The 13,299-nt window shown below is 35.7% G+C and overlaps 2 protein-coding genes across 2 annotated transcripts in view; one reads left to right on the top strand and one right to left on the bottom strand.

Moving 5' to 3' along the window:
- The window catches only part of opcml (opioid binding protein/cell adhesion molecule-like), a 583,981-nt gene extending 578,773 nt beyond the window's left edge, over positions 1-5,208 (bottom strand). The window contains exon 1 of the mRNA XM_015337696.2: positions 4,955-5,208. Coding sequence (XP_015193182.1) covers positions 4,955-5,015 — 61 coding nt within the window. The 5' untranslated portion in view covers positions 5,016-5,208. The remainder of the gene's footprint in view (positions 1-4,954) is intronic.
- Positions 1-13,299, top strand: part of LOC107075678 (uncharacterized) — a 686,550-nt gene that overhangs the window by 555,790 nt on the left and 117,461 nt on the right. The window lies entirely within an intron of this gene.

A 13,299-nucleotide genomic window follows, 5' to 3' on the forward strand; every position in this document is an offset into this window, starting at 1 on the left:
AACTGTAATCAGTCAGCGGGTAGGTTTTAGAAATAAACCAGAGATTTACAGCATGGCTTTCAATACTTTTTGCATCCAGAGAGAAATTTGATTTTCTGAAAGTATCTGTAAAACTTCAGAGGATCAGACTGAGTTAAAAGATAATAGGGTACGAAGAAAGAAATAAAATACTCGACAGCTAATTTAATAAAATATATAGTGTGGGAGATATTCCTATTTTCCTTGAAAAGCTATCTTCACTTTTTTAAGTCCTAATGGCATGTTTCCTCTTCAGGCTTGGAAAGATTCAGGAGAGACTGAGCAGGCAGTTTCTATATGCATTTTATTTGCTGTGCCCAGTGACTAGACTGCTGACTACAAATCATACTCATTTCATTGTATAGCTTCAGATGGTTTCAAACCTATACCAGGATTAAATTTTAATTACAACAATGTATTTCTTATGCAAATGAGAAAGAAAAACATGATAAAAATTAATGCAGAAGTATTTTACATTCATTTCTAAATGTCCAAAATATCTCCATTACCTTCATGTTTATTTATGTTTATTTGACGTTTGTGGCTGGCTTTTTTGATAAATACATCTTAATTAAAATTTAATTCCACCACAAACACTAAATTGAATGCCTGTGCTGTTCTCATACATGCAAATCTAAAACAAAAAATGAACTTGCTTATCTGTATAAGCATTGTATTGAATAGAAGAACTTGAATTCTCTGACATGAAATGCTATGAACATTTTTAATATTTATCAAAATATCATTCTGAGATATACTGTACAGTAGGTTGCTTGCTTAAACTGCTCCACCCCTGTGAGACCATGGTCAGTTTAACAGGATGACAGGGTGCTGTATAGGAGGGTGAATGTGAGTTATGTAGATTAGTGCCACCCTTTGAAAACAACTATTCATTGTTGACAATGCTGGGAGAAACACTGAACCCTTCTTTAGGAGGTAACTCATTTTAGTTGTCCTGTTGGATTGTAAAATTACACTGGTGGGTTTTTATATGTAAAAGGTAAAACCATGTAAAATAATACAAATATTCTAAAGGCTCTATGTGTTAAACCCCTACTTCCATTCTTTTTTTAAATTGTAGAGTTTATCAGTACATCAGCATAGTTGGGATGCTGGTGCAAATACTTCTATCATTATACTAATGTTTTGTGAATTATTTTTGTTTTTCCACTAATCAGTAGCTGTTATGTAGATATCCATTTAGGTAACTAATATAAATCATGGGAAACATGTAAATCAGACATGAATTTAGATAGAAGCTTGCCAGATCAATGTTTGGGTTACTCCAAAAGCGTCCCGCTGTATTTGTCAAAATTCACATGGCACCTGTTTATGAAAGCTGTAAAAAGTTTGTGTTTGGAAATGGTTGTGCGTGTCAAAAGCAAATTCCAAAATTTTCTTTGGAAGGTTTACCCAAGTTATCATAAGAATGGATAAAGTCTGCATAAATTGTTGCACTTTTACCGATTTACCGATTACCATAATCAATCAGCAATTTTCCTTTTTTTCCATCCTGCAAGGTAGTATTCAAGATCTGACTGAAAAATGGCTTCTTTTTTAAAGTCATAGTCAATCTAAGTTATCTAAGCCTGAGGACATATTCACACAATGTCAAACATCTGTGCTACGATCAGGTCATGGAATGTTCTCCACCATCACATTCTTGAACAGAGCGACGTCGCTTTTTAGTTTACCAAGCAAGTTCAATTACATCCAAAGCTGAAAGCCACATTCAATTTTGTCATGAAATGGGAGCAGGTATGTAAAGAGAAATGACACAAGTCTGTTTTTCTCAAATACGTTATATGGAAATTAAATTAAGTGAAACTATAAAGATAGATGCAGAGCAAGAGTAAAGTGTTCTTAACCCTTTTCCCTTAATTAATTTTCAATTACCATTTAAGTATTATGTTTTGCTGTATTCATTCTGGTGCATTATCCCACCAATAATTAACATCTCACTTTGCAAAGGTATCTTATGTCATTAGGTAGAAAACTAAGTGATACTGGTAACTGAGATGCATGTCCCACATGTTAGTAGAACTTTCTGCCATGTGCACATGTACTTTACTTTGTGAACCTCCATGCTCATATCTTAACAGCATGTAGCTGCTCTGTTGGGGCAGCCAGTAGTTGAATCTACAGCAATTAAGCAGGACTACAGGGAAGCGAAGTGTCAGGCTAGCTCTGTTAGTAGAGCATGAGACCCATAATCTCAGGGTAGTGAGTTCGTGTCACACGTCGGACGCCATGTCCTCCATGTTGGAGATTGGACACAAGGCTAACAGCCCGTCCTGTAAAAAAACATGTTACAGTAACAGCAACAGGATGTTGCTACCCTACATGCCGGGAGGCATAATGGCCAAACATCCACATGGAAGCTAATTGCTGAAATTGATGTACATGTGAGGTATATGTGTATATAGTATATGTGAGGTTGGAAGAAGATTAAACTACCAGTGCATGAGTGTTACTGGAGTGTTATAGTTCAGTATGTTGGCCTTCCCACTTTGACCAGTCAACAGCAAAGTGTCTCCGCACTTCATCATGGAGAAACCTGTTCCTTTCTGTTTTCTAGATATTTTCAGTCTGGGACCCCATATTGAAAAAATAAATACGTGTGCACTTTTAAAATGAAAACTTTAAGTTTTGTTTTTTCAGGACTAGAGGCCCATGACCTAGACTTGTCAGCATACACACAATGATCCTTTTCATTGAGTCCACATCTGACATTACTGTTAGAAGATTATTATTTTTATGAATTAATATACTATACAGTGTTAACTATATTAATTAGTTGGATAATCAGTGGGTACTTTTAGTAGTAATATTAGTACAGCAATGAAATAGAATTGTGAGTGAAACAGAGAACCACAATTCAAAAGGTTATCTGAAAATTATCTGAACCTTAACAGATGAATGTTGCTTCACATGTAGCAGAAAAAAAATATTTTTTAAATTCTCTCTTCCCCCTTTGGTGACCATTAGTATGCAGTGGCAAAACTAAAATAGATTTAAACCTAATGATGTAAAATGGGTTTATTTAAGACAGCTAATTTAATTACACTTACATGATTTTGTAACACATGGCTAGCCCTTTAAAAATACTGTATTCTACTTAAGCAGCTGTTCAGTCAAGGGAGGTAAAAAAAGAATTTAAAGGAGAGATTGTAAGGCTTACATAAATTGTTTTATATTTTTTATTGCCAGTGTCTTTGACCTTGTTTTTGAGTGGCAACTAATATACTGTAGGTGTGCAGGAATGAAGTTAAATGATGGAGATGTGTCTCCCTCATAAAGAACTCACACAGTTTTAATCAGTGCGGATGAAAGCTTTTGAGACAAAATGCACACCAGCATAACAGAAAGAGTCTTGTATCCTTGACTTGTATTGTAGTTTCACAAACTCTGCTATAGAAAAATTATAAGAATCTCATCACAGAAAATAGTAATGCCGCTTGAATGTAATGATATGACTAGGACTGAATTAACTATATTTACAGAGCTTTTTTAATGGGAAATTATTTCTGACCCTCTTTGGTTATTACATATGATGCAGACCTTCCAGTATTATTTACACCAGGGAACAAAGAATTTCCCTTAAGATAAGACTACATACAATATTTACATTTAGCCTCTTCTTTTTTAAAAAAAGACCTTCACCCCAAAAACCCTCTGTAATCTTTATCTATTCATTTATGGAGACTTGGGAACTAGAACTAGGAACATAAGGTATTTTATACTTCCCCCAAAACACATGTTGCTTGAAGCAAAAAAATCTTGTGTATTTTTATTTTAAAATATTCTCCAGTAGAATGACATGAGGGGTTTAAATATGCTACAGTATGTGACATTTTGCAAAAACCATGATCAACATGATCTTTATTCTTAATTTAGAATCAAACACTAATAGTACCAAAAGAATAATACGGTATCAAAACTCAGTCTTTATTCTGTGTAAACTACATTATATATGAAATATTTTGTGCTTCCTTTTTACAACAAAGTGAAAGACTCTTCCAAAATATAAAAGTTCAAGCATCTTCAGCTCCTAATATCACCACCTGAAAATGAAATCAATAAAAACCGGTCCCATTCACCCTTGATTTAATGATTACACTGTGCGTCATGTGAGACACCAAGAAAAGCAAAGAATCAATATTCATTATAGTGAGTTAATATGCCACATGACAGCCCCCTGGCAACAAGATTTCTTATTAAAAAACATCTTCATAGTCTTTTCTTTGCAATTCCCAGGCTACACTGGCACTCACCTGCTGATCTCAAACAGAATGAGCCTAATTATCTCATTCCAGCAGTGCATCCGTTACGGCCCACTGACTTCAGTACCCAGCTGTATCGCCCCTTCACATGCTCAATATCACAATACAAACTTTCAACAAGACAAGGGACACACACATCTACAGAATAACATCTTTCGTTCCCCTTTTCTATCACTGCATATCTTTCCTTTCAATTTCAATTGTATCCCACAATCCCAGCTGAACTTCGCAAGAGCATTCCTAAGGGAAACACACGGAGGGTTTCACCTTCAAAAGCCAGCATCGCACTGAGGCTTTCTGAGATGTTAGCACTGTGTAGTTCAGGTGTCCACTTCAGGACTGAGACTTCATTAACATATAACATACAGTAGGTATATATCTGTGTCCGTTTATCCTTCTCTCCTTTATTCAATCTGCCTTACTGTATCAAAAAGCAGTTCTGCGAAGACCCAAGTGAACATTTTAAAACTGATGCTTACAATTCTTTCAGATTACTTGCAATAAGTGCAGCACAGTGTACAGCATCTCCCATTTGGATGTAGCAAAATAATTTCCTGCCTTCATAGAATACAAGCATTTCTGTCCATCACTCAGAAACAAGTTTTGTTTATTATGATTTGTTTCAACAAAGAAAGAAGTAGCATTTACATTACCTGGAAACAGGAGCAGAGCAAATACCCAGGAGATGATGAGGAAGCAGACAGAATTATACATTCTTGAAAATGTTCAGTTGTGTGGGTTTATTTACCCTTTTCCTCTTCTTTTTCTCTTGGTGTTTTATTTTTTGGGTTTTTTTTCTCTGTGAATATCTTGTTTTTCCTCCTGGTGTTATTGTGTGTGAAGGTGATTTAAATCCAATGCAAGTTGAGGCAGAAGAGAGACTGAGTTCTCATTGATTATTCTCATACTGACACTGGAACACTCAGCAATCCAGAGGAGGGAGACTGGCCCTCCTTTGCTGCCCTGTGATTGGCTGAGAGCTCTGGCTGTCAGCTGGAAACAGGCACTCTGCTGTTCAGACTAGCTGTGCTACTTTGGCAGCCTTCGATGAGATTATACTGGTTGAAGGGAAACAATTGTAATAAAGGGGAAAAAAACAGGATAAGTGGTGATTTGTTTTCATGTTAAGGATGCAAAAGAGAATATCCTTTCTGGAATGTTAGTTGTCTGTATGTTTTGTATTAAACAAACCTTCATTAGATTTCATCTGCCTGGAAGTTAAACATCTTATTTGCTGCTAGTAAAGGGAGCTAGCAATTTCAGCAGTGTACACACATTCTCTAAGGATATTAAAGACAAGCTGACTATGTCAACATGGACTCTGGTGAAATCTGGTGTTAATCCTAAAATATGCTATTATGAAATGAATTTTAGCATATAGAAATCAAACCATATGCATTCACTGTGAGAGTTATGCCTTGTATACAGTATAAGCACATTTTTGTTTTTGCTTTCTTTACAAATCCGTAAAAGTAATATACAGTAAATACATGCATGCAATACGATGGTAATCTGTGGTATAAAGAAGCTCTCTATGCTTCTTATCAGGGATCGAACATCTAATTTCCACTTCAGTGCATATACAACACTAGACAGACAACATACACACACAAGGACTGTCCAAACCTTGGGAGGTCTATGGTGTATGTAATCTAGCTGTGGTCTATGTGCCCAGCATTTTGAATGCAAAATATTTATTTGCATAACAAAAATAAACACTTTTGTATGATGTAGGTAAAATAAAATAAAGACACAGGTCTGATTATGAAAAGTAAGAATGCTTAGGGTGCACCTTAACCAGATGAAAAGAATCTGGTGTAATGAGTGCTTATAAATTCAGCTAGCAATTTAAAATATTGCTGTAATATTATTACCTTGTGATGAAAGGTAATAAAAGAGCTAATCAGACTAGACGAATGCATATAAATTGGATCTACAATATAAAATAAGGTGGGCTACATTCTATATTCTGTGTTGGGCAAACTCTGTTTTCCTGGTCATAGTCATATTGAGATAATGTCATCATCAAAATATGATGGCATGCAATACCTGATTAACATAGTGTAGTGGTCAGCTCTCCCGACCGGACGTGGGCTGCAGTGGTGAGTTCCAGAGGGGAGATGAGGGAAACAGTGGCGCAACTGCTTGTGTCCTCAGCAACCTCGTGGTGTACCCCCCTCTGGCAGATCTTGAGCTGGGAGCGGAGGAGCATTCATGCCAGAATTAATTTAGACTCTAAAAAGGTCAGCCTGCACTTCGTTTCTCAGTTCATGTGGTCTTAGCCCCCATGTACTGAAGTTAACTGCATTAAAGTTGATTCTTTGTACACCGGTTTGTTTAAGTCTTTAAAGAATAATGTCATGCTACAATAGACTGATGCACAACAAATGCAACACAGCATATGGTATATATGAAAGAAATCGTAAGCAATATCAGCAAAATAACAGTTCAAAGAATCATGACAAGTTCTTGGTATAAAATATGTTACACAGTAAAAATGTAGACTTAACAGAGTCAGTATGAGATATGTATTCCCTGAGCATGAACACAAACACAATCCTGGCTGATCGATCTGATCAGCATCAGGACAGAAGGTTTGCTGTTTTTGTTGTTGATGGCATTGGCCAGTTAGTCTAGGAAAAGTCCTGTGAGGATAAAAAGGCTTTTAAGATGTCAACATTGTTTTTCTTGACAACATTGTACTGTAACCCCACGACTATGTGGTCTTATTATTGTGGTATTATTTTTGCTAGAAAATCTAAATTGGCTTTCTGCAATAGAAAAACCATTCAGAAATCTGCTGAGCAGTAAGTCTGACCTCAGTCTGCAACAAAGGTGCTTGTGTTATTGGAGATTCTTTCCTACATCATCAGTCTTCCACTACCACACACATTGGTTTGAACAAAGCAACAGTCAGCATAATGCTCAACACAATGTCTTCCATATTCAGTGTCTTCCATTAAATCTGTCAAGGGCAAAACAACATTCATCAGTGAATAAAACACTTTATCACTCTCACTGCCACCACGTTAGATGGTCTGTGGTGCACAAAAGATGTAGATTTCATCTCTCAGCTGTCAACATGTTACACCTGAATGACCTCCAAGCTTGCAGATCATTTTCATGTAGATGGTGGGCTACAGGCTTTCTGCTGATTTATGGATTGTTTCTTTTTGGAACTTCTCATGCTTTAGTTACTGTGGTCTGAAAACAATTTCTTAGATCTGACAGATGTGATGGACTTGGACTGTTGACCCTCTGCTTCCAGTTTGTGGCCTGCCCACCAGAGAGCTGACTTTTTTAGTCTGCTCCTTGTAAAAGATAAAGATTTAATTCTCCGTTTATACAGATCAACTCAGTTTTCACTAAATTTAAATACCAAACACTGATAATCTGGTGTTTTACATTCATGGTTTTCAAGAGAATTGAAAATTAAGATTACATAAAATATGGCCAATAAGCTAAAGATGCAAGATTCTGATTGTGTTTTCATTATGCGTAAGAATACAAACAAGAGAGATTTCTTTTGTGCTATCAAGTCTCAAAGTCTTGTAAGAGACTCAAATTAGAGATACACTAAGTCCAAATACAAAATTATAATTAAAACAGAATAAAAAAACATTTAACATTTAAATGTTTTTCCTTTCCAAAATAATATACGTTAGTAGTTTTCATTTTTATCTACTATGTAATACAACTGTATTTCTTCAGAGACAGTCTTTTTTATGCTGTGGTTTACACCTTAAAAATAAATAAAATATGTGTGTAATAGGCTCATCACTGGCCTCATCTTTGTAACATCCAAAAACACAATGAAAGCTGTAAAAGAAAATGTGACTGTCTCATTGGTCTGTCTGTTCCCTAAAGAAAGTAGGTCACTATGGTAATTTCACAGTGTTTGGAATACCTTATTACTGCAGATCCTAACGCAAACTTTCAACAAACTTGGGGAAATGCTTCTGAGAATACAACCTTCATTATCCAAACAATCTCTTACCAAAGTAGGTCACATATCTAACTTGAGAAACTGAACAGACCCTCTCCCAATTAAAACGCACTCTAGGTTATATAGGAAGTTTCTGACCATTGGTCAGAAATGGAAGGGTAATTTCTTGTTACATATACTGTACTTTAGTAGTGCTTACCAATTGTGTTGTTTATGTACTCTCTACTGTTGTATAACAAGTAGAATTATAACATAGACAGATAATATATCTTTCTGATAGACTGACTTCAGGAAGACAGGTCTAGAATTTTTAAAAACCTCATAGATACAAACAATATAACAATGCTGGGGGCAATTCACCTGCAGAGATACTCTGAAATTGTCTTAAATCATCAGTTGCCTTTACTACCATGCAGGTGTAACAGAATTCCCTGGCAAAATGCCTGTTACAGAAAATGACATCACTCCCTTGGAAACTGGGGACATGACAGGAGACCTACTGTAGTAATTTGGAGCTGTGAAAATCACCTCTGTCTGGGGGTAGGTGTTCCATTCCTTTGAATGGAATGAATGGCCATGATCAAATCGAGATAGAATAGGGTTATACCAATCACTTAATTCAAAATACAGCGTAGTTATTGAGGGGTTGTTCTGATTAAAGTTGGTGGTTTAAAGCCACCTATTGGAGTGAAAATTAGACACTCCTTGCATAATTTATTATTTGACATTCAGTGGGTATGAAAATAGACAGTATGATTGGCTCTGTGAGTAACTGGACACTCTTATGGATTAAAAATCTGATGCATATTAGGAGGGCTAGAAGTCAGCGTCTAGGCTCCTATAGGAATGGAAGAGTTGAGAGCTTAAAAATTAATGTAGAGTCTAGATCCATGTAGCACAGATGGCTCCTGTCCTTTACCACCAGCAGACAGGCTTGCATTCTCTGTCATAGAGGAATAATAGGAGTGAGAGTGTGAGTGAAGAATTTGAAAGGATTGAGATTAAGGATTTGTGATGATTATTGAAAGAAAGATCCAGAGTGATCTGTAGCTCATTCACTTAAGTAAACTATTCCAGTGTTTAGTTTATAAAGCTCCAGTGTCTCATTAGGGAAGGTGATTAGTACTGATTAAAGTATAGTTGGATGACTACGTGTAAAGGGTTAAACCAAGTTAACTGCACCAGGGTGTCTCTGAGTAGAAAAGGGACACGTTTGTGTTTCATGTAAGGGAGAGAAATGGAGTGGTTGAGATGAATTCACCTGTTCCGGCCTTCCAGAGATCAACTGAGGAAGGAACAATTGATGTGCTACTGTACTTAAAAGCCCTGAAGGAAGAGCAACTGAACAGGGGACTCTGCAGGCTTCTCCAAAGGGGATTACACATACATCAGAGTGAGAGACATTTCAGATGGAAATGTATTAAGGTGACACCCTAACTTTAAACTGCATTTTGTGGTTCGTGGGCAAGCATTCACAATATATGCAGTACATTACAGAAGAGGATTTTACAAATTAAAGGTTTATTTTATTGGAAGGCAATCAGTATAAACAGGTCAGCGAAAATGTTTATTAACATTTCAGAGTATTGTCTATGATTATTGTATAATGAATACACTGACTGGTTTTATAATAAATCCTGTAAAAAGGTTGTAGTTTCACACAAAATCAAGATCCATAGCTGAAACACATTCCCCAAATTGCTGTTGATAATGAGCTGCCACCCTCAGTCACCTGACTAACTGGTAGACAATTGGTCAAGTAGCAATTTAAAAATCCAGGAAGCTGAGGCCTTTAGGTTAGTCTGATCTGCTGTTATTAGACAGAGGGCAGATCCTCTGTTTCTCAATGTCACCAGAGGGAACAAGGGAGAGGGAAGTGGCCGACCAACCATGTGACAGGTGGATATTGGAAGCTTTCACTATTGAACATGTGAGTTTCCATTAGGAGTCTCAGAGAGAGGCTGAAGTGTTTGGAAGTTGGTAAGCTGCTTAGCTGTGTAGTGAGAAAACTGAAAGAAATCTGGCTGCTAGCTCAAAGGAACTTAGGTTTCTGTTTCTGCTTGTGGTGGTTTTAATGATTTTCTTTGCACTGTAAATGAAAATAACTGTTTTGTTCCTTTTTTCTGCAATTTGGCTATGTAGACTCACCTATTTAAAAGATTGCTTGTTATGGCAGCCCAGTTCCCAGGTGTGTAAGAACCCCTAAATTGATACTTTTAAATAAATCACAGGCAGGTTTAAGTCATAATGCATCTGATTTTCATTCAATCTCAAAAAGGAACCACAAAACTGTAAAACTCTATAGAATTGAATTCCCTTAGGCCCAAAGTTATTGCAAAGAAGAAGCCTCTAAAAGTTAAAAAGGTATGAATACAAAAGCAAAGAAAATAATGAACAATGTTAGGAATGGATCCAATATAAGCATTACCTCATGTAGTCAACTGTAGTTATTAAACATTTAATGACTACCACATCTACCATGTCAGTTCCTGGGTTTTTCCCAAAGCTAAAAAACTTTAAAATGACATCATTCTTTTTCTATCTTAATTTACCATATAGTGTCGAATTATAATCAGTCAAATGTTGTATAATACAGTATCAATTATAACTAATATCAATGGTTTACAGCATACTCTCAACAATACACCTTTAGAAAAAAAAGCCAAATCCTATCCTTTAAGATTCAGGGACTCTCTATTCATTTAACTTTATTTATTAAGCCTGCATACGTTTCTGAAATATAGTGCCAAGAAAAACCTTGTGAAGCCCCAGGGTTGGTCTACTGTCTCATATATTTTAAACCAAAAATGTAAATAGATCTTCATGAAAGTCTTACTAAAGAAGATAACCTGAACAGATGTATAAGACAAATACATAAGATACTCTTTAGTTTAAATATTTCTATATTTTTTAATCCTTGTGCACATACAGCTGGTGCCCATATCTTTGAAGTGTAATTAATTTCATCTGTACAGATAGCCTTTGCCATTAAAAAGTTCCCAAATTTGCAGCTACAGTACCTAATGCATATTACAGTATGTCATCTGGACCAAACCGATTTTTTTAAACTTATTTTTGAGCCCATGTGTACATTCTTTGAAGGCAAATGAATTAGTTCACAGAGCCCCTGTTCCCTCATTCTCATATGCAAAATTCTTATCGACAGGTCACAGTGTCCTTTCTCTGAATGCCTCAAATGTTCATTAAAGCAAAAGAGAAATATTTAAAATGCTTTTCTTTGTGACTTTATGCACTGTCAGTTAAATCTCTTTGTTTTCACTTTTGTGACTGATTCAACATTGATGGGATCTTTTAGAAAGACTTTAATACAGAAGAAGATAAGACCAATAACATCCTAACTAAGCCAACCTAATCTAATTAAAATCTTACAATTTAAAGACTATTCCAGGTAGAATTGCACTTAGATCTTGAACCAGTTTGATCTCCTTAGAACATATTCTTTTGGGAAAGCAACTGCCACGTCCTTATCATTCTTTGTAAAGACTATAATACGCTAAAAATATTACCAAGCAGTCCCACTAGGGGGTTTGTTTGTAGTGCAGATGAGGACTTTTTGTTTCATTACCTTCATGAATATTAATATTTTTATTTTCCCTTTTCTTTATGTTTTCTGTCTTGGTAACATGTGTAGGGCTCATTGCAATGTGAGGTGCTATATAAATGCAAATTGTAGTTCAAACACATTCACGTCTTCTGTATGTATTTCAATTTCAACCTGTCAAATTCAGCGATTATGAAATTTCAAGTATACAAAAAATAATTTTTGTTTTAATAAAAAAGCAAGAATCTTTAAATTGTTTTGATAGAGGGGAAAAGGCCAGTGACAAGGCAGGCTGCGTGAGACTTCTTAGCCTATGTACTTTGCCTTCAGTTTTGCCTTTCTTACCTCTCAGAGAGATGGAGAAGCATCTATTTTAAATACTGCACTGCTGCAAGTGGTTGTGCAGTCTGAGGGACTAATCTACCAGACATAATCTGTGTCTAACCAATAAGATGAAAGTTACGTTAACGTAGACCTAAAACCATTTATTTCAAAATGCTCTTGAGGAAATGGGAATGCAGGGGTCATCTCCACCAGGGCAGCAGGTATGACATTGAAGTTAACATTGGTAAATATTCAAGAATGAAACATGAAACTCGTCAATATGATGAAACTTTGTGAATTCATGTTCAGGGAAAGCTCTCTGCTTCTGATAATCTGCAATGCCATACTGCCTTTGTATTTTATATAGGTTTTCAGAAACACATTGTACATTGCAGTGTTGAAAAATCTTTTAACTTTTTTTTAAATATTAGCCTTGTATCATTTTTACCACTGGCTTCTGCATTCTAAGCAGAGAACAGCAGTGTTTAAAGTAAATGGCAAGGGATACATTGATTATCTTCATACTGTCAAAAAGTACAGATAAAGCTCAAAAGGTGTCCTTTGCAATTCTGACTGGCAAGAATGTCTACCATGTTTAAATAGACAAATTCAATACAACACGATGTCCTGAGGTTTAAATCAAATTGTGTCTTCAAAAGTGGAAGCAAGCATGAGATGTCAAAGCCTTGCTCTTATAAAACATATTGGCATTTTAAATCACAGATAAAAAATAATACATACTGTACCTGCCATGCGATTAAGACTCACCAGTAAAAACAAATGAAATGTGACCATAAACGAACCTATAGATTTTGATAGAAACATTGTAGGATTACACTGTCATAGAAAAACAGAATTTTTGAAAATTTACTAACTACAATAAAGGTAAAATAGAAATTTGTATACACAAGCTTTGTTTTTGTGCCAACAACATGATGTATAAAGTGAAATCTGTGCCACCGATCTATTCTGACATACTGTAGATGACCCAACAATTAAATCCTGATTGGCTGACAGTGGAACAATACTCACATTATCAAGTATTTCATACTTTAGATATACAAACTGGTATTCATTTATGAAAATATTTTGGACACTCTCAGTGGCCTTTTCTCCTGCATTCTCATTATAATTCTTTGCATTATCGGTATTTCCATGGCTGCTTT

This window comes from Lepisosteus oculatus, chromosome 23, assembly GCF_040954835.1.
Source record: "Lepisosteus oculatus isolate fLepOcu1 chromosome 23, fLepOcu1.hap2, whole genome shotgun sequence".
In the NCBI taxonomy this organism is placed as follows: Eukaryota; Metazoa; Chordata; class Actinopteri; order Semionotiformes; family Lepisosteidae; genus Lepisosteus; species Lepisosteus oculatus.